Consider the following 26,489-nt stretch of genomic DNA (forward strand, 5'->3'; position numbering starts at 1 on the left):
ACAGTAAAGCAATCATGTCGGTAAGAGGATTATAGTGCAGAGAAAGCAGAATGATAAGAATTGGAAACAAAAGGATGAAGGGATATTGAGAGGTTTTTTTTTTGTCAGAAGGTGGATCAGAGTTTTAAAGAAACAGATGCCATAGTGGCAAAGGCAGAGAGTGAATTTGAGGAGGTCGCAGATTGGCAGCAAAATGTTATCCAGTCAGAGGATTGTAAAGATTTACAGAAAAAAAAAGCAAGAGCCGAAAAAAAATGAAAGAGAGATAGAGGAGGATTGGAAAAGGAAATGAGGGAAGGGAGATAGATATATACATGAAAAGTCAATAAAATGGTCATGACACTTATCAAGAAATGAGTTAAACAAACACACTAAGAATAAACAAACATGAAACACCTTGAGAATCCCCATCACCACCAAGACTTTGAACCAGAACATGTCACCTCATTCAGGAGACACAAATTATGACAGCACACAGGGCTGACGACATCTGAATAATCCCCACCACACCAGCCGTACGCTTTACCTCCTTGTACTTGACATCAAAATTGCATGACAAATATACTGTGAAACTCGCAAATGACTGTGTTACACTTCCAAATTCCTTCTAACGTGATAAAACCTTTTTTGTTTCTTGGAGCTGTGATCAAAGAACTCTTCATGCTATGGCGCGCACACACAGCATAAGCTTCAGGCACCACACGCATTGTTAAAATGTGCAGAAGCAGAAAATTGTCAGGCCTTGAGAGGACTGGAACATCACAGCCTCATGAGGAGAATGCGCCCTGAATGATTTCTTTTAAACAGATGATTCAAATGTCAATGTTGTACATCTACATGAATCTTGCTGGTGTGGTGCAAATGTCCACATTAGTATTATGAAATTCTAGTCTAGCAGGCAATTGTTGGGTAGCATTTTAAATACTGGGCCTATTAACTGCATGCATTAATGCTGTATTTGCAGTTTCAATCAATGTCATGGTGTGACACAGTATGGCGGTGCGTGCCAAGATATGCTCTGATATGCACCTCATCCTTCGTTGTCAACCCGCTGTGGAGTGAGGAGTTTCCCGACCCCACAACTCTATACACTAATAATCAGATTAGAAAATGAATAATCGACTTCTATGCCGTCTTCTTCTTTCAGCTGCTCCCGGTCAGGGGTTGCCACAGCGGATCATCTTCTTCCTTATCTTTCTGTCCTCTGCATCTTCCTCTGTCACCCCCATCACCTACATGTCCTCTCTCACCCACATCCATAAACCTTCTCTTAGGCCTTCCTCTTTTCCTCTTGCCTGGCAGCTCCATTCTTAGCATCCTTCTCCCAATATACCCAGCATCTTTCCTCTGCACATGTCCAAACCAGCGCATCTCGCCTCTCTGACTTTGTCTCCCAACCTCCCAACTTGAGCTGACCCTCTAATTCCTCATTTCTAATCCTGTCCATCCTCGTCACACCCAATGCAAATCTTAACATCTTTAACTCTGCCACCTCCAGCTCTGTCTCCTGCTTTCTTGTCAGTGCCACCGTCTCCACCCATATAACATAGCTGGTCTCACTACCGTCCTGTAGACCTTCCATTTCACTCTTGCTGATACCCCGTCTGTCACAAATCACTCCTGACACTCTTCTTCATCCATTCCACCCTGCCTGCACTCTCTTTTTCACCTCTCTTCCACAACCCCCATTCCTCTGTACCGTTGATCCCAAGTATTTAAACTCATCAGCTTCACCAACTCTACTCCCTTCATCCTCACCATTCCACTGACCTCCCTCACATTTACACACATGTATTCTGTCTTGTTCCTACTGACCTTCATTCCTCTCCTCTCTAGAGCATATCTCCACATCTCCAGGGTCTCCTCAACCTGCTTCCTACTCTCACTGCAGATCACAATGTCATCAGCAGACATCATAGTCCACGGGGACGCCTGTCTAATCTCGTCTGTCAACCTGTCCATCACCATTGCAAATAAGAAAGGGCTCAGAGCTGATTCTGATGCAATCCCACCTCCACCTTGAATGCATCCATCACTCCTACCGCAGACCTCACCACTGTCACACTTCCCTCGTACATATCCCGTACAACTCTTACATACTTCTCTGCCACTCCTGACTTTTTCATACAATACCACAACTTCTCTCGAGGTACCCTGTCATATGCTTTCTCCAGGTCCACAAAGACGCAATGCTCTTTCTTGGCAAGAAACCATACTGCTGCTCACTAATCATCACCTCGATCGAATTATATGCCTAAAAGCAAATAAATGATCTTATTTATGAAGTGTGGATCAGAACTTTTGATTGCTGTCATGTATGGAGGTTTAATTTTGTGGTAGCATTCACAGATAAACATATGTAGTCCATCTGAAGAACTGGAGCGTAATTTGAACCACATTAGGGGAAACCTAATAATATGAGTCCATTTAAAGCAATGCATAAAATTAGCTCCCAAAAAAAATTACCCGGAGCTGTACTGTAGGTTTCAAAACAATTCCCCTTTAAGTTAGTTATATTAGTATTTTTGTTGTTATCATTTTGTCCGTGTATATGATGTGCCCAATGTGATTTCAATGGCTGTCAGGGTGGAGGAAAACTGCTGAACATTCAGCCAGATTCAGGACGTGTGGCATATTAAGGCCTAAATGAACTTCTTATTGGGGAGGAAAAGTTAAGATCAACTGAATAGATAAACGCCTGCCTATATTCTGAATATTCTTAATCCACTGCTGGATTTTGTGAAAAAGCTATGTATTCAAGATGTACCAGTGAAAGAAAAAGAAAAATGCTTGAAACTGAAAGTCTGTTACGCGAGGACATCCTGACTTCATTTGTTACCCGCATACTTTATATTAGGAGATGAGATCATCCAGTATATAACATTCAACTTTGTGATTTGCTCTGTGATAACGGCTTACATATAACAAGTCTTGTTCTGTAAACTGAATGTTCTTACACGACTTTTAACGATTTACAATTTTTAGACCTTTGGATGTTATTTATTGGCAGAGGGCTATTTCTAGAATGTATCACTGATCTGAGTGCTCATGGGTGGGCCTGAACACTAGAACATTAGAACAACAGAGACGAGAACTGGCCATTCAGCCCAACAAAGCTTGCCAGTCCAATCCAATTAATTCTTCTAAAAAAAAATCAAGTCTAGTTTTGAAGGTCCCTAAAGTCTACCACACTACTTGGTATGTTATTCCAAGTGTCTGTGGTCAGTCAGTCAGTCATTATCCAACCCACTATATCCTAACACAGTGTCACGGGGGTCTGCTGGAGCCAATCCCAGCCAATACAGGGTGCATGGCAGGAACAAATCCCCAGGTAGGGCGCCAGCCCATCGCAGGACACACGCACACACACCAAGGCATAATTTAGGATCACCAATGCACCTAACCTGCATGTCTTTGTACTGTTGGAGGAAACCGGAGCACCTGGAGGAAACCCACACAGACACGGGGAGAACATGCAAACTCCACGCAGGGAGGACCTGAGGACCCAGGTCTCCTTACTGCGAGGCAGCAGCAGCGCTACCACTGTGTTGCGTCTGTGGTTCTCTGTGTAAAGAATAACTTCCTAATGTCTGTGTGAAATTTATCCTTCACAAGATTACAGCTGTGTTCCCGAGTTCTTGATGAACTCATTTTAAAGTCACCACCTTGACACACTGGACTAATTCCCTTCCTAATTTTAAACACTTCAGTCGTGTCACCTCTTAATCTTCTTTTCCTTAAACTGTAAAGGCTCAGCTCTTTTAATCTTTCCTCATAACTCATCCCCTGTAGCCCTGGAATCAGTCTAGTCGCTCTTCTCTGGACCTTTTCTAGTGCTGCTATGTAGTTTTTGTAGCCTGGAGACCAAAATTGCACCCAGTACTCCAGATAAGGCCTCATCACTGTGTTATAAAGCTTGAGCAGAACCTCCTGTAACTTGTACTCCACACATCAAGGCGCTATATAACCTGGCATTCTGTTAACCTTATTAATGGCTTCTGAACACTGTCTGGAAGTTGATAGCTTAGAGTCCACTATGACTCCTAAATCCTTCTCATAAGGTGTAATCTCGATTTTTCCGACCGCCCATTGTGTATTCAAACCTAACATTTTTATTTCCTATGTGTAATACTTTACATTTACTGACATTAAATTTCATCTGCCACAAATCTGCCCAAAGCCTGTATGCTGTTCAAGTCCTTCTGAACTGAAATGATATGTAAATGAACCTCAATGATAACAGGAGCTGCTCTCTTAAGACTAAGAAGACTTACTATGGGGAGCTTTCTGGTGTAATCCTTGGATTTCATTTTTAGCAATGACTAAAAACTTTTTTTATTTGCTAGGTGTTTTCTGCAACAACTAGCTATAACACTGCAACTAACTCAGCAATGGCACTTATGTACTCTAAATAAACAGGGTCCTGTAAATAAACTGCATTGAGTCTATTTAATTTATCAATAAAAACTCACTAGCTTCCCCCACCTCCTCCATTCATCCTTCTAATTTTCATTATAATCTTCTTATGTGTGTTTAGGGGGTTGTTGCTTGTTTTATTATTGATATATTATTTGCATATTTTTCACTCTCTCTCAAATTTTCATCTTTGGGGAATAATAAAGTCAGCCCATCCATCCATCTATCATATAGTGCTTTATCTATCTATCTATCTATCTATCTATCTATCTATCTATCTATCTATCTATCTATCTATCTATCTATCTATCTATCTATCTATCTATCTATCTATCTATCTATCTATCTATCTATCTATCTATCTATCTATCTATCTATCTATCTATCTATCTATCTATCTATCTATCTATCTATCTAATGTGAAAGGTGGCTGGCAGTTTATCCCAGCCAGCTCCCCCAGGCCACTAGATGGAGTCCTCCCTGCAGCACGGAGATGCCTCAAATTCCCGCAGGGCATCATGGACAATGTTCAGATTCACAGCCCTGCTGGATACCATGGGGGCCGCCAGGGAATGCTGCAGGGTGGCACAGGGATTTCAATTCTCCCTATAGCCCAGAAGTACTTCCAAGTCACGGGGACAGAAGAACTGAAGTACTTCCAGGCTGAAGAAAAAAGAAGAGCTTTCATCTGACCTGGAAGTGCTATGGCATCACATGAACTGAAGGACAGAAGCACTTCCAGGTCAAAGACTATAAAAAGGACTGTGGGAAACCCAGCCGACTGAGCCAGAGTTGGGAGGAAGTGTGACAGAGCTGCTGGGAGGAGAGGAGGATTTGAGTATTGTATTGATTATTATTGAGTATTGTGGAGGTGGAGGTGCTTTGTGCACATTATTATTATAATAAATTCATTTCTTATACTTTTACTTGGTGTTTGAACGTATTGTCTGCGAGTTTGGAGGTGCGACAGCGCCCCCTACTGTCACACTATCTATCTATCTATCTATCTATCTATCTATCTATCTATCTATCTATCTATCTATCTATCTATCTATCTATCTATCTATCTATCTGTCTGTCTGTCTGTCTGTCTGTCTGTCTGTCTGTATGTACGTGCAGGTACACGAGAGTTGCCGGATGGTTGATACCTTTGCTCTAACACAGCTGTTCCCACGGTGACTGCAGGTTTTTGTTCCAACCAGATTCACAATCAGTGTTAATAAGTGATCTCATTTAATGTAGCTGGGGCATCATCTATAAGGCTGGCGTTTTCATAAAAAGAGGCTCAAAATTTGCGTATGCAACTTCCCACGCAAACATCGGCAACTTTGACCCATGCATATGCAACATTTCAGAGAAACTGGGAAATGATGATACCCTTGATCAAGTAGGGTAACACAGCCATATCTGATACATGATGACCTGCTTGCATAATAATTCATATCACCGAGCTGTTATTATAATGTGCGTTGATGTGACAAACATATTAAAGCTCAAATGTGATGAATATGATGTACAGACTAATTTAGTTCTCTTTTAGGAGGACCAATGCTGCGTATTTGCACAGAAGAACTTTCTTTTTTCTCATCAGTTTAGACTACCTGTTGTCACATCTCAGCTGACTGGCAAACAGGTCAGGAATATTTCATCCAAGCTTCACTCCATCACGCTTGCCGTGTTGAAAGCCATTAAATAACAGATGAAGTGTTACATCCAGTTTCCGTATGGTGGGGAGTGGATATACATATAACATTTTGCTACATAACACAAAAAGGCAGATTGTAGCAGTGTCTGATATTCCTAACATTCCAACTTTTTTGCATTCATATTGCAATGAGGGCACCTGGTGAGGATGAAGCTGCTTTTATTAATTGTAAGCTGTGACATTCTATTAACATACAAGTCATCTGTGACTGCTCTGGCAGAATGCCGCATTACAAAGGCGTCTCCAATTACAGATGCCATTTGTAGATTGAAATCAGAGATCGTAGATGTGTTTTTTCCCTCCTCATGTTACACGCACACTCTGTTGGTGACTAGAAATCCACTTTGTTTGCGAGAGATCAGACCTTAATTTTTAATTTCAGACGTGGTATGGCTGGAGGTCATGGCATTTACAGCAGCAGTAACTCATTAGCATTCAAGAAAGTATGGTATAGTGGTTAAGGCTTTGGACTTCAAACCCTGAGGTTGGTGGTTTAAATCCCACTACTGACACCATGTGACCATAAGTAAGTCACTTGACCTGTCCTGTGCTCCAATTGGAAAACCAAAAGAAATGCAAACCAATTGTATCACAAATGTTGTATGTTGGGTGGCACGGTGGTGCAGTGGGTAGCGCTGCTGCCTTGCAGTTGGGAGACCTGGGGACCTGGGTGCACTTCCTGCATGTTCTCCCCGTGTCTGCGTGGGTTTCCTCCGGGCGCTCCAGTTTCCTCCCACACTCCAAAGACATCCAGGTTAGTTGGATTGGTGAGTCTAAATTGGCCCTAGTGTGTGCTTGGTGTGTGGGTGTGTTTGTGTGTGTCCTGTGGTGGGTTGGCACCCTGCCCAGGATTGGTTCCTGCCTTGTGCCCTGTGTTGGCTGGGACTGGCTCCAGCAGACCCCCATGACCCTGTGTTCAGATTCAGCGGGTTGGATAATGCGATGGATGGATGTTGTACGTTGTCTTGGATAAAGGTGTCAGCCAAATAAGTCAAAGTAAATGAAGGTTCTTTAAGAACTTCTGTCTTGCACTACTGGATGGGTCATGTGGCTTCACTATCAGCCAATGACAGCATGAGGTTGATTAGCAAGGTCCAAATATGGTTGTTTCAGCATAGAACCAGGCGGGGTTTGAGGTGCATTCACAAACACACATTTACAAGGTGATTGTGATTTATAAAGGGTAACTTACAGAGAAACGTGAACGGCAGGTTTTTAAAGATCTGATTTGTTTTTTGTTTGGTGTATGCATTTTCTTGTTGCTTGTATTTTCACACTCAATATCACGCCAAGTCTTATAAATGAGGTCTTTTTTTTTGCTCTTCACTTTTTCTTCATCCAGAAAGGCACACCAGTATGATTTTTATGTTTAAAAGACATTTAGAAATATTTCTAGTTTTGCTATTGCTTTAAATGCTTAACTCTCTGTTGTCGCTTTCTTTTTATTTTGCCCTTTTTCCGTTTACTTTACACCCTCCTCTGAAGGTAGGGATCTGCACTGGTAATCAGACGGTTGCCGGTTCGAATCCCGTAAAATGATTCCACTCCGTTGGGCTCTTGAGCAAGGCCCTTAACCTGTAATCGCTCCATCCTGGGTATGACGTTAATCTGCATCCAGCCCTGCAGGTAGGCCCTCCAACCTGCAGGGAATAAAACCTGGGGGTTGGTGGCAGAATTGACACTCCAGCCACCATAAAAAAAACCTCACACTGATCCATTCCATCTGAACTAGTGTGGTGCTGAGGTGTCACTCGTTACATGGCGGCACTCGGGTCCTAATCTGGGGATCCCGAGTTGGTTTATCATGTGGTGGTTGCGGCAGTGTGCTGTATCAGTGCCTGCTCCTGACCCCTCTCCCTACAGTGCCTCCAGAAAGTATTCACAGCACATCACTTTTTCCACATTTTGTTATGTTACAGCCTTATTCCAAAATGGATTAAATTCATTTTTTTCCTCAGAATTCTACACACAACACCCCATAATGACAACATGAAAAAAGTTTACTTGAGGTTTTTGCAAATTTATTAAAAATAAAAAAACTGAGAAATCCCATGTACATAAGTATTCACAGCCTTTGCTCAATACTTTGTCGATGCACCTTTGGCAGCAATTCCAGCCTCAAGTCATTTTGAATATGATGCCACAAGCCTGGCACACCTATCCTTGGCCAGTTTTGCCCATTCCTCTTTGCAGCACCTCTCAAGTTCCATCAGGTTGGATGGGAAGCGTCGGTGCACAGCCATTTTAAGATCTCTCCAGAGATGTTCAATAGGATTCAAGTCTGGGCTCTGGCTGGGCCACTCAAGGACATTCACAGAGTTGTCCTGAAGCCACTCCTTTGATATCTTGGCTGTGTGCTTAGGGTCGTTGTCCTGCTGAAAGATGAACCGTCGCCCCAGTCTGAGGTCAAGAGCGCTCTGGAGCAGGTTTTCATCCAGGATGTCTCTGTACATTGCTGCAGTCATCTTTCCCTTTATCCTGACTAGTCTCCCAGGTCCTGCCACTGGAAAACATCCCCACAGCATGATGCTGCCACCACCATACTTCACTGTAGAGATGGTGCCAGGTTTCCCCCAAATGTGACGCCTGGCATTCACACCAAAGAGTTCAATCTTTGTCTCATCAGACCAGAAAATTTTCTTTCTCATGGTCTGAGAGTCCTTCAGGTGCCTTTTGGCAAACTCCAGGCGGGCTGCCATGTGCCTTTTACTAAGGAGTGGCTTCCGTCTGGCCACTCTACCATACAGGCCTGATTGGTGGATTGCTGCAGAGATGGTTGTCCTTCTGGAAGGTTCTCCTCTCTCCACAGAGGACCTCTGGAGCTCAGACAGAGTAACCATCAGGTTCTTGTTCACCTCCCTGACTAAGGCCCTTCTCCCCCGATCGCTCAGTTTAGATGGCCGGCCAGCTCTAGGAAGAGTCCTGGTGGTTTCGAACCTCTTCCACTTACAGATGATGGAGGCCACTGTGCTCATTGGGACCTTCAAAGCAGCATAGATTTTTCTGTAACCTTCCCCAGATTTGTGCCTCGAGACAATCCTGTCTCGGAGGTCTACAGACAATTCCTTTGACTTCATGCTTGGTTTGCGCTCTGACTTGAACTCTCAACTGTGGGACCTTATATAGACAGATGTGTGCCTTTCCAAATCATGTCGAACCAACTGAATTTACCACAGGTGGACTCCAATTAAGCTGTAGAAACATCTCAAGGATGATCAGGGGAACCAGGATGCACCTGAGCTAAATTTTGAGCTTCACGGCAAAGGCTGTGAATACTTATGTACATGTGCTTTCTCAATTTTTTTATTTTTAATAAATTTGCAAAAACCTCAAGTAAACTTTTTTCATGTTGTCATTATGGGGGTGTTGTGTGTAGAATTCTGAGGAAAAAAATGAATTTAATCCATTTTGGAATAAGGCTGTAACATAACAAAATGTGGAAAAAGTGATGCGCTGTGAATACTTTCCGGATGCACTGTATCTCTCTCTCTCTCTCTTCATTGTATCCTAATAATGACAATTAAAAACGAGCAGAGAAGACACCAGGCCGAACATCACTGAATGTTGAAAGGCTGCAACTACTTCAGCGTCAGACCCACTAATTCAGGGGTCCTCAATCACGATTCTGGAGGGCCACAGTGCCTGCAGATTTTTGTTCCAACCCAATTGCTTAATAAGAAGCGCTTATTGCTCAAGTAACACTTCTGCTTCACTTTAATTGTCTCACTCGTTAAGATTTTGAACTCTTATCACTTATTTTAGTCATAAACAGTTGCATTCTCGGTTTTGTATTGCTCCTTATTAGTAATAACATGCAAATGACAAAAGAGACCAGTATTTCTCCATTCAGCTTGTTTCCATTTACATCTGTGTCTATTTATCATGCACTATTGGGTTTAATTAAATACTTGGAAGGAAAGTAAAGAGAAAAAAGTAAAGGACTGAGAATGACTCCTCCATTTTAGCCTTCAAATCATTTGGATGGTATCTTTGGAAAGGGGAAGAAAATCTACGATATGAGAATGACCTGACATGGCAGATTTAAAGCACTAACAAGCCATGAAATGAAATTATTGGAAAGAATTGCTTTCTCTGCGGTGGGCTGGTGTCCTGCCTGGGGTTTGTTTCCTGCCTTGCGCCCTGTGTTGGCTGGGATTGGCTCCAGCAGACCTCCGTGACCCTGTAGTTAGGATATGGCGGGTTAGATAATGGATGGATGAATGAATTGCTTTCTAATTAAGCAACCGGGTTAGAACAAAAACCTGCAGCCACTGTGGCCCTCCAGGACTGTGATTGAGGACCCCTGCACTAATTGGTAAAAAAAATGTATTCAATAATCAAAACACTTGGAAAAAGCAAAATGAAAATCAGGATAAAAAAAATATATATAGTATATTTTAATAAAAATTTACCAAGCTTAGCTTTTTAATTCCTACATTGGGCCCAAAACACATAACTGGGACATAACAGCTCACTTAATTAGGCTAGGAGTCCAATTAAAAACAGAAATTGGTTGCAATCATGGGGGTCTCCAGGACCGAGTTTTGAAACTGCTGCTCTACCAAATGTCGTTCAGTCCATTTGAACTAACAACTCCAAGTCAAGTGTTCAAACCCAGGTCACCTATGTCCCCTACATACAAAAATGTTCTAAATCCGATCATCAGAAAAGTTTGCACCCCTTGTGGTTTTTGCTATTCGCACTTCACTAAAAAGAACGATTTGTGTCACATCTGAGTAACAAAATCAGAATTCAGCTGCAGTGTCATAGCTTAAATTGGTGGCGTTCTTGAGCCCAGCCTGATGACGGAATTACTTTGTATCCAAACAACAATAATTAATTTATTATATAGTTCAAAATACACACAAGGAGTGCCATAATGGGCTTTAACGGGGCCTGTTTTTTGACAGCTTTAACTCCCCAAGAAAACAAAGTGGACTGACACTTCCGAAACAGATTAACACAATAAAAGTGTACAAAATAGATGATGGATCAAGATACTGGACTCCAATGATGTCAGATACATTGCTACCAACCCCAATATTTCACTCTTGCTTTATCTCTGATTGGCTGCTGGGTGCGACTGGCACTAAACCCTCTATAGGATTTGTCATTTGCACCCTTGTCACATTATCAAAGTTCAGCTCTTTCAAAGAACCATTATGTGCAGAGAAATTAACAAGCTCATAGAAGAGATGGAACACCAGTTCTGTAAAGTGTAATTCTTCCATATAACTGACATGTCATATTTTTTTTAGATGAAACTCACTATTTAATCTTCCACAGAGTCTAACTCAGAGAGCAGAAATGTGGAGGCCTTCTGGAGCTTGTTAAGAGACATGGTGTAAAGGGCCTTACCCACCAATTAAGAGCAGCATTGCAGTGCAGGGCCTGTAGTCACTTGGATGATGCATTGACGAAATTTCTGGATCACGGCTTTGGGGGAAGACACTTCATCTGAACAAAATGTGCCAACAAAATGGCACCAGGAGGATTTGATTTAAATCAGTACAGTGTTCCCAACATTCTTCCAAAGGGACAAGGCTCACATTCACCAAATACTATATAATAATTATTAATCTATACTAATAAAAGGCAAAGCCCTCACTGAGTCATTACTGCAGCAGTACAGTCACCACATATTAGCTATTAGGTGGTAAAGGAGTGAGAGAGACAGCCAATCAGAGACAGGGGATGATCATGGGGGAAGAATGGACAAGGCTGTGATGGGCAGTTTAGCCAGGATATTGGGGTACACCCTACTCATTTTGAAAAAACCCCAAGGACCACAGAGAGTGAGCACCTCTGTTTTACATCTCATCTCCTCCGAAGGCCGCCACCATATTTATAGTACAGCGTCCCCATCACTTTACTGGGGCACTGGGATCCGCAAGCAGACCACAGGGTAAGAGCCCCCTGTTGGCCTCACTAAAACGTCTTTCAGAAGCACCCTGAGCTTGTCTCACTCTTTTAGACATGGGAACTATAGAAGTTATTTAAACAAATGGGCCTGATGGACTAAATGTTCTCCTCTTGTTTGCCAAATTTCTTAAGCTCATAGTTGTGGGCTTAAGGAGGGCTGTTCTTCATAAAAAAACACATTCATGTGTGTTGGAGGTGACAGAGTATTGTTATGGCTTCTGCAACAAAATGAGAAAAATCAGAGAACGGACTTCATTTACATTGACTTATTTGGCTGACGTCTTTATCCAAGGCGACTTACAACATTTATGATACAATTGCTTACATTGCTTTTGGTTTTCCAGTTGGCGCACAGGCAGGTCAAGTGATTTGCTTATAGTCACATGGTGTCAGTAGTGGGATTTGAACTCACAACCTCAGGGTTTGAAGTCCAAAACCTTAAGCAATATGCCACACTGCCAGAAAGCGCCCCCCTGATGGACTCATCAATAGCTTTTTCAGAAGCAAATGTAGCATTCCCTAGATGATCTTGCTTCCAAGTACTGGTTGGGCCTGAACATGCTTAGCTTCAAGTGGATGAACTCTTCTGAAGTGCATATGGTATGGCCGCTAACAAAGGAAAAAAACAGATTGTTTTGCTGTGGCCACTGCTTTCCATCTTAGAAACTGTTAAAGTGGTTTAATCGATTGGGTTATTTTTCTGTACACCTTTTGTTTCATAATTGTGGGCCCAAGTATAAAATCCATCAAATGCATTTAACTTATTGTCCCATTGAAATGTTAGGTAGTTTTAACCCTTTACTGAATTTTATATTTTTCATAGCACTTTAATAGTATGTTAGGGTGGCACGTTTTGCCCCTGTACAGCTGCAGAGTTCTGGGTTTAAATGCTGGCCCGGTCATAAATGTAGCCCCTTAGAGTAGAGATATATCCATCCATCCATTTTCCAACCCGCTGAATCCGAACACAGGGTCACAGGGGTCTGCTGGAGCCAATCCCAGCCAACACAGGGCACAAGGCAGGAACCAATCCTGGGCAGGGTGCCAACGTAGAGACATCTTTCAGCCTTATTGCTTTATACTCATGTGTGCTCAGCTTACATACATATGTAAGGTAAAGGTATAGGATATTATATTTTTGCACCCTTGCCTTAGAAATAAAGGCATGCCAATAGGATTCTGAATCATGGGACTTTCTGTGTGAAAGCAGAGCCAAGCTGCTTTATAGCAGCCTAACACCTAACCGGACTTCAAATTAATGGCCTTTTCTGCCTGAGATCAGAAGATTGTGATATTTTTCCAACAAGACACTTTTCACTGAAAAGCTGAGGATGCTGAAGAATAAACGGTGCCTTGCTTAGTATGTGGCCAATGGAGAGTAACAAAAGGGTTGCAATGTCTCAAAAATATCAAGTAGCTGACTTTAAATCCCGTGAAAATTAACGCTCCACTCGACATGAACAAAGTGTTCAGGACAACAACCTCCTGCTGCTCTGGATTTCTGATCATCAGAGATATCGCCAGACGTAGTGCTCTTTCCATGAGCTTCTTTCAGTCTCTTGCTTTTAAGGAGTGCAAGTTGTGTTGACACGGTGGCGCAGTGGGTAGCGCTGCTGCCTCGCAGTTGGGTGATCTGGGGACCTGGGTTCGCTTCCCGGGTCCTCCCTGCGTGGAGTTTGCATGTTCTCCCCGTGTCTGCGTGGGTTTCCTCCGGGCGCTCCGGTTTCCTCCCACAGTCCAAAGACATGCAGGTTAGGTGGATTGGCGATTCTAAATTGGCCCTAGTGTGTGCTTGGTGTGTGGGTGTGTTTGTGTGTGTCCTGCGGTGGGTTGGCACCCTGCCCAGGATTGTTTCCTGCCTTGTGCCCTGTGTTGGCTGGGATTGGCTCCAGCAGACCCCCGTGACCCTGTGTTCGGATTCAGCCGGTTGGAAAATGGATGGAAGTTCTGTTGAATGCATCTTGTCTTTAGAAGCAAATTTTGCTTACAATTAATTAATTACATTTATACAGAGCTTTTCTCCCTACTCAATGGACTTTACATGTCAGGCATAATGTGCAGCATTCACCTGATGTTTGTTGTTTAGTCATTGCATTATTATCGGGACAAGCTCAAATTTAATAATCTTACACTTCAGGCAAAAAGACTCTAAAAAGACTGGGGCAGGTCTTCTCAGTGTGTTTAATTTGTCGTTTTATATATATATATATATGTATATAGTGAGGTTTCTAAACTCTTTTGGGTCTCCTCCCAATGGGACAACATGCCGAAGAGTGTCCCGTAGCACGATCAACACGTCTGTGGAAGACAGCTTATCTGTCGCCGGGACAACCACAGGCTTCCAGTGCTGCAGGGGCTTACCGTGAAAGCAAATCTGAGCCGATCGCAGTCACGCTATAAGCACCTGTCATGATGCAAGGAACATTATAACTGCAGGGAACAGGATTACTTGGCCACTAACCTGGCCACGACCCTGCCTGATTGCTGTGTCTGTGGATAAGAGAGCGGTAGATCCCGCTACAATAAAAAACCGTGCTGTTCCTGTTTCACGCTGAATAAAGCTGGTTTTGCTAAAGTATTGAGACTCAGCCTCGTGTTTTGAGACTCACACATCACTATATATGTATATATATATATAGTGTGGAACGTGGCCCGGACACAGACAGGCGGACAGTGATAGTTCAACCCACACACGTTTATTATACATAACTATTTACAGTGAAGCACACAACCCCAAACAACTCCCCCAAAGTCCAGGCCTTTCACTGCCTCTTTCACTCTTCAGGCCGAATCCTTTCCTCCTCCAAGACCTTGTCCTTCTTCCACCTGACTCCAGCAAAACTAATGGAGGGAGGCAGCCCCTTTTATGACTACCCGAATATGCTCCATGTGCCTCCTGACAATCTTCTGCCGGCACTCCCCAGTGTGGTGGAAGTGCCAGCTGCGCACCCGGAAGCACTCCGGGTGTCCCCAATCCTCTTCCCCCCAGCACTTCTGGGTGTGGCAGAAGTGCTAAGGGTCAGGGCTCCAAAGGCATTTGGGCACCCCAGGCGGTGACCAGGGCAGTCACCCCCACGTGGTCAGGGGGAGGCGCAAGCCCTCCCCCGGTCCACCTGGGCATACCAGCTGGGTACCACCCCCAGCCACCTGTGACAATATATATTGTGAATAAAAGGCGCTATATACACCCGACCCAGCACAGATTCACACTGAAGCATGTGGGCAAATAACAAGTCCTTTTTATATTTTTTTTTTATTCAGCCATGGGGCACGCCTTCCCCGTGTCCCACAGGCCCAACACAGTCCCAAAACACTTGGTCAACACAGCCCAAACAAATCCTTCCTTTGGCACCACCACCACTCCTCCCAGGTAACCTCATCCTCTTCCTTCCAATTCTGGCTGCTGAGTGGTAGATGTTGGCCCTTTTTATAGCCCACCCGGAAGTGCTCCAGGTACTTGATCACCTGTGGCTAATTGCACTTCCGGGCGGGGCTGTAGAGATGTCCAGGTGGGTTCCAGGATCCATGCAGCACCCCCTGGCCGTCACCCCAGATCCCAACAGGGCTGTGGAGAACTCCATCTCCCATGAAACCTTGCGGGAAACTGAGGCACCATCGTCAGCCAAGGAGGCTGCCACCAGCCACTATATATATATATATATATGTCATGTGCATGTACGTAGGGAACAAGTTAAAGGCTCTTCCTCCCTCTGCAGATCAGATGACTGATGGCTATGACATCATTGACGAGACTTCTGGTGTTTGTCCTCCTGGACCCGCTTCTTACTGCCAGAAGGACTCAAAGCCAGTAGATCTACCATCATAGTTAGTTCTATTGCGCACTCTCTGAAAGTTTTTTCTTATTATGAATTCTCCATTATATGGGGTGAACAGTTTGGTAACCAAATCTTTATCACTGCCCTGCCATTTCCTTACTATATATATATATATATATATATATATATATATATATATATATATATATATATATATATATATATATATATATATATATAAGTGTAAGGGAGTGAGAGGTGGAGTTGGGGTAAGGGCTCTGCATCAGAGGAAACAGAAAACTCGCTTAGCTGCTAATAACACAAGCAGGGCCAGCAGGTCAGCAAAACGAAACCTCAGAAGAAAGACAAAGTCGCTTAACTGCTAACATTGGAAAAATGATATCCCTTTTACTTTTCCTCTTGCCACTAATGCACAAGCGAGGCGAGCACATCAGCAAAACGAAACCTCAGAAGAAAGACAAAGTTGCTTAGCCGCTAACATCGGCAAATCGCTATCCCTTTTACTTTTCCTCCCACTGCTATTACACAAGCGAGGCGACCACATCGGCCAAACGAATCCTCCTAGGAGAGAGACACCCAGAATAGTTCCTTTCAACTACCTGACATCTCTACATTTCAATTTCTTTTCTGACGATTTCAAGTTTTTAGGAGCCAGGGCATTTTACAGCACGGGCTTGCTCAACTAGTGTATATATATATATTATATGCATAGGTCTGATATTTTTGGCTGGTCATCTACCATGTAATGCTTGTGGTTGGTCGGCCACACCCTCTCATTGTGAGAAGCAGATCACAGACGTGATAGAGGTTCAATCCCCACAAAGGGGAAGCAAAAATGCGTACACCTAATGATCCCCAATTAGGGCAAAACACGTGTCATGTACTCTTTGTATTATTTGCCGGGTACTATATATCATACATTTGTATATATATATATATATATATATATATATATATATATATATATATACAGTGCATCCGGAAAGTATTCACAGCGCATCACTTTTTCCACATTTTGTTATGTTACAGCCTTATTCCAAAATGGATTAAATTCATTTTTTTCCTCAGAATTCTACACACAACACCCCATAATGACAACGTGAAAAAAGTTTACTTGAGGCTTTTGCAAATTTATTAAAAATAAAAAAAAAAGAGAAATCCCATGTACATAAGTATTCACAGCTTTTGCTCAATACTTTGTCGATGCACCTTGGGCAGCAATTACAGCCTCAAGTCTTTTTGAATATGATGCCACAAGCTTGGCACACCTATCCTTGGCCAGTTTCGCCCATTACTCTTTGCAGCACCTCTCAAGCTCCATCAGGTTGGACGGGAAGCGTCGGTGCACAGCCATTTAAAGATCTCTCCAGAGATGTTCAATCGGATTCAAGTCTGGGCTCTGGCTGGGCCACTCAAGGACAATCACAAAGTTATCCTGAAGCCACTCCTTTGATACCTTGGCTGTGTGCTTAGGGTCGTTGTCCTGCTGAAAGATGAACCGTCGCCCCAGTCTGAGGTCAAGAGCACTCTGGAGCAGGTTTTCATCCAGGATGTCTCTGTACATTGCTGCAGTCATCTTTCCCTTTATCCTGACTAGTTTCCCAGTCCCTGCCACTGAAAAACATCCCCACAGCATGATGCTGCCACCACCATGCTTCACTGTAGGGATGGTGCCAGGTTTCCTCCAAACGTGACGCCTGGCATTCACACCAAAGAGTTCAATCTTTGTCTCATCAGACCAGAGAATTTTCTTTCTCATGGTCTGAGAGTCCTTCAGGTGCCTTTTGGCAAACTCCAGGCGGGCTGCCATGTGCCTTTTACTAAGGAGTGGCTTCCGTCTGGCCACTCTACCATACAGGCCTGATTGGTGGATTGCTGCAGAGATGGTTGTCCTTCTGGAAGGTTCTCCTCTCTCCACAGAGAACCTCTGGAGCTCTGACAGAGTGACCATCAGGTTCTTGGTCACCTTCTCCCCCAAACGCTCAGTTTAGATGGCCGGCCAGCTCTAGGAAGAGACCTGGTGGTTTCGAACTTGTTCTACTTACAGATGATGGAGGCCACTGTGCTCATTGGGACCTTCAAAGCAGCAGAAATTTTTCTGTAACCTTCCCCAGATTTGTGCCTCGAGACAATCCTGTCTCGGAGGTCTACAGACAATTCCTTTTACTTCATGCTTGGTTTGTGCTCTGACATGAACTGTCAACTGTAGGACCTTATATAGACAGGTGTGTGCCTTTCCAAATCACGTCCAATCAACTGAATTTACCACAGGTAAAATCTCAAGTAAACTTTTTTCACATTGTCATTACGTGGTGTTGTGTGTAGAATTCTGAGGAAAAAATGAATTTAACTCCATTTTGGAATAAGGCTGTAACATAACAAAATGTGAATAAAGTGATGCACTGTAAATACTTTCCAGATGCACTGTATATGTACTGTATATATTGACAGCATATATTGCTATACATGTATTTTAGTGTAGAAGTTTACATATTAAAAAGTCGTCTCATGCATGATATGGAGCCCCATCCTGGTTTTATCAGCAGCAGAAATCATAATCAGATGATGCTAGTGGGAAATCTCTGTACACGTTTTGTTTCATTTTATTAGTTCTGTTATCTGTGAATGCCAGAGAGGGCAGTGGCACAGTGAATTTTGATTATGGAGGTGTTATCAGTACTCCTGAGAAAATGCGCAGTTCAACATCTGGTAAAAAGTGGCATGCTACTGGCTCTAAGAGCAACACCCTGATACAAAGGCACCTCTCCACCCGTACCCTAGAGGTTGTCCCTGGCATTGCAGACTGAAAATCCTTATGAGTTGACATAACACCCTAAGAGTCAGGCATGAATTTGCAGGCACCTTTTTATGTTCCACCTGGTGTGTATGTGGTATGTAGAATTTGTGTAAAATATCTTTTCTAATTTTGTGAGTCTGTGTGATAAGCAGTTGAGGTGAAACAGCTGGAAGCGATTAGCTATTGCATTTGTTGACTCTGCTTGATGGCACGTTTCATTACACTGTAGTGACCTCGTCTTTGGCACTTTGTAACGCACTGATAGAGTCAGGCCTTATCCCAGATGATTTCTTCTTTGTGCCTGATACCCCCTCATCCCATTATTGAAAGAATCGGGTTTAAAAAGTGAATGAATGAAGAAGTTTCCTCTTAAATTTTGTTTTATTCCTCATGGTCTATTATGTGCTAAAATTTACTGAACAATAACTATTATTGAAAACTGAGGCCGACAAAAGAAAAGAAAAGGGCATTAAAGAGAATTCATATTATTCTCTTTTCTAATTTCTTGCGATTGCACAGGCATTTTTTCCATTTTTGTAAAGTATAATGTTTGCTAGACTGACTGTGTTCTCCATGTACCTATCGATCATCTTCCAGCATACACTCCTTGCTACTTCTGAGATCTCATAAGTATATTCTTTTATTTATAAACTTATATGAAATTACTTTATTTTTTTAAAATTGAGAAGTAAATTCTACGATTGCATTATTATAAGCACACAGAAAACAATGAAACAGTAAGAGAAAGACATTTGGGTAAAAGCACAGGGTGTCTTACCAGTAATATCGGGCTTTTGTGGCATAGTAAACTGATACATGGTCGGTTCAGATGGGCCCAGCTTATTCACGGCTGTTATCTCCACGTCGTAGTCCGTGTTCCACTGCAGCTGATGCAGTGTGATGTGATCCTTAGAGCCATGAATGCTTTGTAGTACCCATTGGTCTTCTTTGTCTCTCTGAAATAAAGAAGCAAGAACAGTATTGTGTGTCTGGATAGCCTAATAAGTGTTCTCTCTAGTGTTTTCAGTAAATTTTGTCTTTGAAAAAAAAATGATTTGCTTCACAGAGATAATAATTTTAACAAAGGAAAAGGTCAAAACAATTTTTTAAAAGTCAACATGATAAACCTCTGCTTTAATTAGGCACACATTTCAGTAAGCATGGAGATGTCACGCACTTCACTGTAAATAAATGAAACATTCTAAGTACTGTAGGTGTCAAGGCTCAAGAAAGTAATTTAATGAACTGATTACAGAGATTCAGGTTTTAGTTATCATCTGTGGGAAAAATATTTAAATTCTAATCTGCACTTATCCATTCATCAGTTTCAAGAATAGGTGCTGCTTTTGTATAATAAAAATAGGGTGCAGGCCTCCAAAAACTCAAACAAGACCAGACCTGTGCTTAATTCAAGTCTGGGTCCCTGGATTAGGCCTCATCCTAGGTAGCCTAACCCCAATTCAAAAGGCGGGATTCTACCAGCACAAGCACATAAAAATATAACTTAGGCTAAATGGTTAAATGTTCAAAATAACCAGAAGGTCACAAAAAAATAGAGAAAACCTAAAACCTCAACCCAAAAATGTATTAATCAGAAGAGATCACAAAGGCAGGAAAAACAGAGCAAAAACTAGATGGGCAAATCCAGACAAAAAACAAAGTCGGTACCTTTTCCAAGAGCTAAGGGTCAGAAAATCCAAAAAGCGGGAATCACAACCTAACCACAATCAATCACAACACCATAACTTAAGTTTTATTCTGCTGGGGTGAGTCCCCTAAGTGCATAATCAGGTGGCCCTGCCTCCTTGGGCTGAAGATACAGGAGACAGGCCAGATAGCAATAACAGAGAAGACTAATGCATACAATGTTAATATAATTTAAACTACACAATAATTTAGAAACAATACAATTATCAAATAATTAAAAACACAATAAGAACAAAACCAAAAACAGAATTAAACATTCAATACATAAAAATATGTTTAAAAAGCAAGCAAAACGTTACACGGACAAAAAATAAACTTGATCCAGAGCAGCAACCCTTGCTGAAATATAACATGCCTGACATCAACATCATTGTTGCTGTTTCTTGACCTAAAATCACCACTAATGCTTACAGTCCCACCGCAGACCACATGCACAAATCACCTAACGGGAATGTCATAGGACACATTATCTTTGTTATGCTGATCTGTGCTGTTAAAAGGAACAAAAATAATTTCTACTGTGTGGATGTTGTGAAGAGGGCCCGGAAGAGGCCATAAATACAACGTCACTGCCTTAACATTGGGCTGAAGTCAGACTGGTGGCATGTACATCGGGGTACCATAGCAACAATAGGGATGCTATGTCCTAATAGAGTCCTAATAATGTCTCCTGAGAGGAAGACATTTTCTTATTGAGCACCAATGCTAGCCTGGGGTAGTGAGGAATGATGGGACTTATGCCAGGGAATCCCCAGGTCACCAGGTGGCAGCAAAATCACATGATGTTAGAACATATACCTTCATCTCATCTGTATGCTTTTTCTCCAAGTGTAAAAGCAAGAAGATACATATTTTGGTGCAGTGCATGGAAAGGTGGAAAGGCTGGAGAGCAGTAACCTGCAAGTGCTTTGGAGACACTTCTCCCCTGCTAAAATCCATTGGCCTTGGCTATGCGGTGAGCCTCTGGGTGAATCCCAGCTTAGATCAGCTTACAGAGTTGTGGAAAACTGCTGCACCCAAGTGAGCGGTGAAAGGCAGAACCAGTAGCAGGACAGTGCAGGGCACGAGGCAGATGAGAGTGCGTGGAACCGCATCAAAGGAGCTGCGGAAAAGCCAGGCGAGACTGGAGGGCTGCCAAGGAAGGAGACGGCGGAATCACCTATAGAATAACACAAAGGGATTATGGGGGTTGATGAATGGGATGGTGGGGGCCGCACCCCATTCATTCTCAGCGGGCGGCTGGGTGCGCGGCAAGCGGTGACCCGGGGTCCATAGTCACTGGGACTGCAGCTACCGTTCATGTGCAGGACAGAGGTTTAATGGGGTGGAGGGGGGCGGATCACTGCCCACCCACCACACAGCCTTGCAGTGTCCCTCGTACGGCTGCCCTGTTCATTCTCAGTAGGCGGCTGGTGATGCTCCCTCGCGTGGCTGCCTGTTGAATGGAGGTGGTGGTGGGCGATTCACTACCCACCTTTGGCCGCACCCTGTTCATTCTTGGTGGGCGGACGCTGCAGGCAGCATACTGTGTACAAGTGGAGGTGACTGTGTGGTGGACGGGTGGTGAACCGCCCCTCGCCGCCCCCATTCATTCCCAATAGCAAGCCTGCTGGTACTGTTACGTACATAGCAGGAAGTTGTCTCTCGTCAGTACACCAGACGTGCCGACAAGGGGTGCCTTCCTGCTGTGATAGCGTGTACAGTGCTGTGCAGAAGAGCTCATCTTAGCCTTTTGTCTTCACCCTTCAAGAATGTCTCTGAAACACAAATCTGATGCAAGTGCTGGTGATACAGTAAAGAAGAGAAAAACCATCACCATGGAAAATAAAGCAGACATAATAAAATGGTCAGAGAGAGGTGACGCTCCATCATTCATTGGCAGAGCACTTGGTTGCAGTCGGTCAACAATAGCATTTATTAAAATAATGTACCTGTTCCGACTTAAACCTACAGTCCCTATCTCGTAAGTGACCCGGGGACTGCCTGTAGTACCAAATGTAGCATAATGCTGATATGATAATGTCTTTAAAACTGGATAGTTTGGTACTTTATTAGTACTTTTATACCACACAATCTTAGTCAGAGTCAAAAATAGTTTTCTAGGTTTGGCTCCTGCCCTGCATCAAATGGCACCTTATAGCTCAAGTCCCATTTCACTATGAATTAGGTTTGAAATGGGCTTGAGAAATTTGTATGCTATGTTTATTTGGAATGTTTTATAATGTTAAAATGCTTTCAGTGTTTATTGTAGCTGTCTCTTGCCATTACTTTATTCATGTGCACATTGCACTTTGTTGTTAAACTGTTACTGCATGCTTGATGCTGTGAGCCTAGGAACAGCTCTTTGTTATTTAATAAGCACAGTAAATTGAACTGAAATTTAAATGGTTACCCTCACTCTACTTGCCAAAAACGTAAGGTAGTCTCCTTAAATCCAATATTTTTCATCAATAGTACATGCCAACCCGTGTGCTGCTGCATCTTGGTTTTGTATTTTAAATTTATAGCCATGATAAAATTATGGTCAAGAGCTTTAAATTACTGACTGTGTGGCCATGAGCAAGACAAGTAACCTTTTGCTGCTCCTGCTGAAGAAATACTTCTCACGAAAATACTGCGCAGCTGCCTCACAGCTTCACTAAACCTGGGTTCAACATCCAGCACTGCCAAGGCTTTCTTCTTGTGTCCTTATGGGTTTCATTCCTTCCTTCTCACACATTTCCAATTTTGATTAATTGCCATTTCTGAAATTGGCCCAGCATGGGTGTATATGAATGTTCAGCATGACTGCCTCAACACTTACTTAGACGTACGTAGAATAACACAGTAATGTATGCATTTTTTTTGTATGAACTCTTTGTTATTGCTTTACCAATATTTTGCTGTATAGTTATTTGCATCATGCTTAAAAAGATATGAAGTGTTAGGTGATATACCCTACCGGTGAAGAGTTTTAGAACACCTCCGTTTCTTCAGTTTTTGTGGAAATGCATGCAATTTAAAGTCTTAATGTTTCATGAAATCAAGACATAGAACAAATAAACAGTGGCAAATGAAAAAATATGTGTGCAAATTAAATTTTTTCATCCATCAAAATAGCCTGCACCTTTTGCTGATATAACAGCCATACTGTAGTAAGCCTCCACTCTGTGTAAGTCCACCAACTCTGCCTGCAGTAAAACAACCCCAGATCATCACACTTCCTCCTCCATGTCGGACAGTTGGCATCACACACCGAGGAACCATCTATTCACCAACTCAACGGCGTACAAACACCCTGTGCGATGAACCGGAGATTTCAAATTTTGATTCATCGGTCCATAAGACTTTCTCCCAGTCTGCAGCAGTCCACAACTGGTATTTCAAGGCCCTATTTGGTCCTTTAGGAAAAGCCTGCAGTACGAAGTCTGATCTTCACAGTACAAACTGAGATTTGCTTTTGTCAACCTGCACCGTTAAACTGTGCTTTGAGTGCTGTGAGATGCCTGTGATTATGCGAGCTGGTGACCCTTGCAAACTTGTGTTCTGATTGGCTGGTGACTTTGGGCTCTGCCAGATCTCCCCCTATCAGAGTTTCCTCCAGTTTCCAATTGCCTTTGGACTGAGTAGGACACCACTGTACTCAATGACACTGTCACATACGTGTGAATGGGAGGTAGCTAATGGGCCTGAACAGTGAGAATTCCATGCCACACCTGGGGGCGTGGACTTTCTCTCTCAATCCTCTGCAGACAATTTATGGGAAATCCCACAGGGTTCCGGCACCTATGATGACATCACTTCCAGCACCGATGATGATGTCACTTCCGGTTCTGGCGCCTATGACAACATCACTTCCAGTTCCGGCGCCTATGATGACGTCACTTACGATCCCGGGCTTTAAAGCCGCCATCTTTGCATCTCTGAATCAGTTCTGTCTTGGACTTTATACCAAACGCTACTCTTGAAAAATTACCCATTTGTAGCCAGGGCATATTACATGGGTGACTACGTCAAACCTTTGATGTCTCCTGTGTCTTTTTGTCACAACACTTTGATTTTTTATCTCTAAATGAAAGGCGTACACTTCTAGGGATAATAATGCTCTGTCTCATTTCACCTGATAATTGCTGTTTTGTTGCCATTGTGATCGCTGAAAGTCGGAACCGACAGGTGACAGACACCAATTTAAAGCAAAAAGCAATTTCTTTATTCTTGGTGGCAGAGAGGCTTACAGCACCTGCTTGCTCAAGTTGCTATAGGCAGCTAGCCTGCTAGCAGGAAGCAGAGACTTCCTTTAATGCTCAAGTTCGTTGACAAGAAGAAAAAAAAGAAACGCGGCAGTTCATTTAGAGGTTATTACATGGATTGCTGAAGCCCCTATCCACATCCTGATGCAGAAAAAACAGTTTTTACAGATAAAGTGAGGTCAGCATTTTCACAGTTTTAGGAAATACACTTCTGCTAGCTTGCACGTACATAAGTCCAGTTACAGCAAGTTTTGTCCTATAGGGTGTATACAAACTCAGTGGTTTTAGACAAAGCTCACTTCCTTATACTCTTGCATGCACATTGCTCATAAAATATCAAGGGTTACATAAAAGTTAGTTCAGTACATTACATTAACTATAAGAAATTACATTCTTATAGCTTTAGTATCTGCATTAGATTACATTTGTTCGGATAGCTTAACACATCCTTATTTAATGCATAAGTGTCACGCTTCTTATAGTTCTATTAGCACCATACTTTTATTATTTGGAAAGGCTGAAGCACCTTAATTCTAAATACAGTAATCCCTCGCTACTTCGCGGTTCACTTTTCGCGGATTCACGACTTCGCGGATTTTATATGTAAGCATATCTAAATTCATAACGCGGATTTTTCACTGCTTCGCGGGTTTCTGCGGACAATGGGTCTTTTTACTTGCTTCCTCAGTTGGTTTCCCCAGTTAATTTCATACAAGAGATGCTGTTGGCGGATGGCTGAGAAGCTACCCAATCAGAGCACGCAGTTAAGTTCCTGTGTGCTGCTGATTGGCTCAGCGACGGAGTGTTGCATTAACCAGGAAGTCTCATCTCACTCATTCATCATTAACGTGCTAATGCTTCAGGGGCCGTGTCCAAGCACCAACAGAAGATGCAAGTGATTGCAGAAAAGGTAAAAGTTTTGGATATGTTGAAGGAAGGGAACAGCTACACCGCTGCAGGACATCGATTCTTTTTATTTAAAAAGGAGGAAAAGCATATAAGATCTACGGCCGCAGTGTCCTTTAACCAGGGTGCAAAATGAGTTGCAAGTGGACGTGATAAGGCAGTAGTCTGGATGGAATCTGCTTTAGGAATCTTTGCAACAAGGTCGACGACGTCATGACCGCCTACAAGCTGCTACGTGTACTTCGCTATACAGTAAGTGTAAACTTATCTACCGATTTTTTGAGGGACAACTTGTTCTAGTAATAGAGTCTGGGTGCTGTGATGAACCTTCCCTTTTCTTCCACAGTCCTTAACGAGACATTCAAACTCTTTGATATTTTTGTAATCATTTCCTGCCTTGTGCATCTCAATGACATTGTTTATCACATTAACAGAATGTTCCTTTGTCTTCATTTTTGTTGTGATTGCCCAACAAAGATTATGGCCTTACAAAGGAGGCTTTTTTATACCCAGAGAGATAATAAAGGACTCACAAGTAGGACCTCATTATGTTTCATTATGAGTGTGAAATGTCTGTCACCTTTGCGTCATTTGTGATTCATTTGTCATTTGTGTAAACCTGGAACATCCAAAGCACAGAGGTTTAAATACTTACGCACACACTAACTTTGGATTTTTTCTTCTTCAGTCAAACATCTACAGAACAACACATTTGGAAATGAATTGTTACAGAATAAGAGGTCACATTAAAAATACTGAAGGGTTAAATATGTGGACAAATCTTTTGTCATGCAGAAAATCAGGATGACTTTCAAGGGGATTGAATACTTTTGTATGCATGCCACTGTATATTCTTGAAAACAGATTTTTGCTTCAATAAGCAGTGGCCCTTTGTCTGGTGAAGCCAGTATACAGTATGGGCAGACCTCTCTACCATTCACATGAACTTACGGTATTTGACTAGTAATGGTTGTCCCTTTTTTGACTACATGACTATTGAAACATGAAAG

The 26,489-nt window shown here is 42.6% G+C and overlaps 1 protein-coding gene across 3 annotated transcripts in view; it reads right to left on the reverse strand.

Annotated features, from left to right (window-relative positions):
* The window catches only part of LOC114651263 (neural cell adhesion molecule 2-like), a 1,104,951-nt gene that overhangs the window by 104,005 nt on the left and 974,457 nt on the right, over window positions 1-26,489 (reverse strand). For all 3 annotated transcript variants that reach the window (XM_051927215.1, XM_051927216.1, XM_051927217.1), the window contains exon 15: window positions 19,416-19,593. In XM_051927215.1, coding sequence (XP_051783175.1) covers window positions 19,416-19,593 — 178 coding nt within the window. The remainder of the gene's footprint in view (window positions 1-19,415; window positions 19,594-26,489) is intronic.

The sequence above is a fragment of the Erpetoichthys calabaricus genome, chromosome 4 (assembly GCF_900747795.2).
Source record: "Erpetoichthys calabaricus chromosome 4, fErpCal1.3, whole genome shotgun sequence".
Lineage (NCBI taxonomy): Eukaryota > Metazoa > Chordata > Cladistia > Polypteriformes > Polypteridae > Erpetoichthys > Erpetoichthys calabaricus.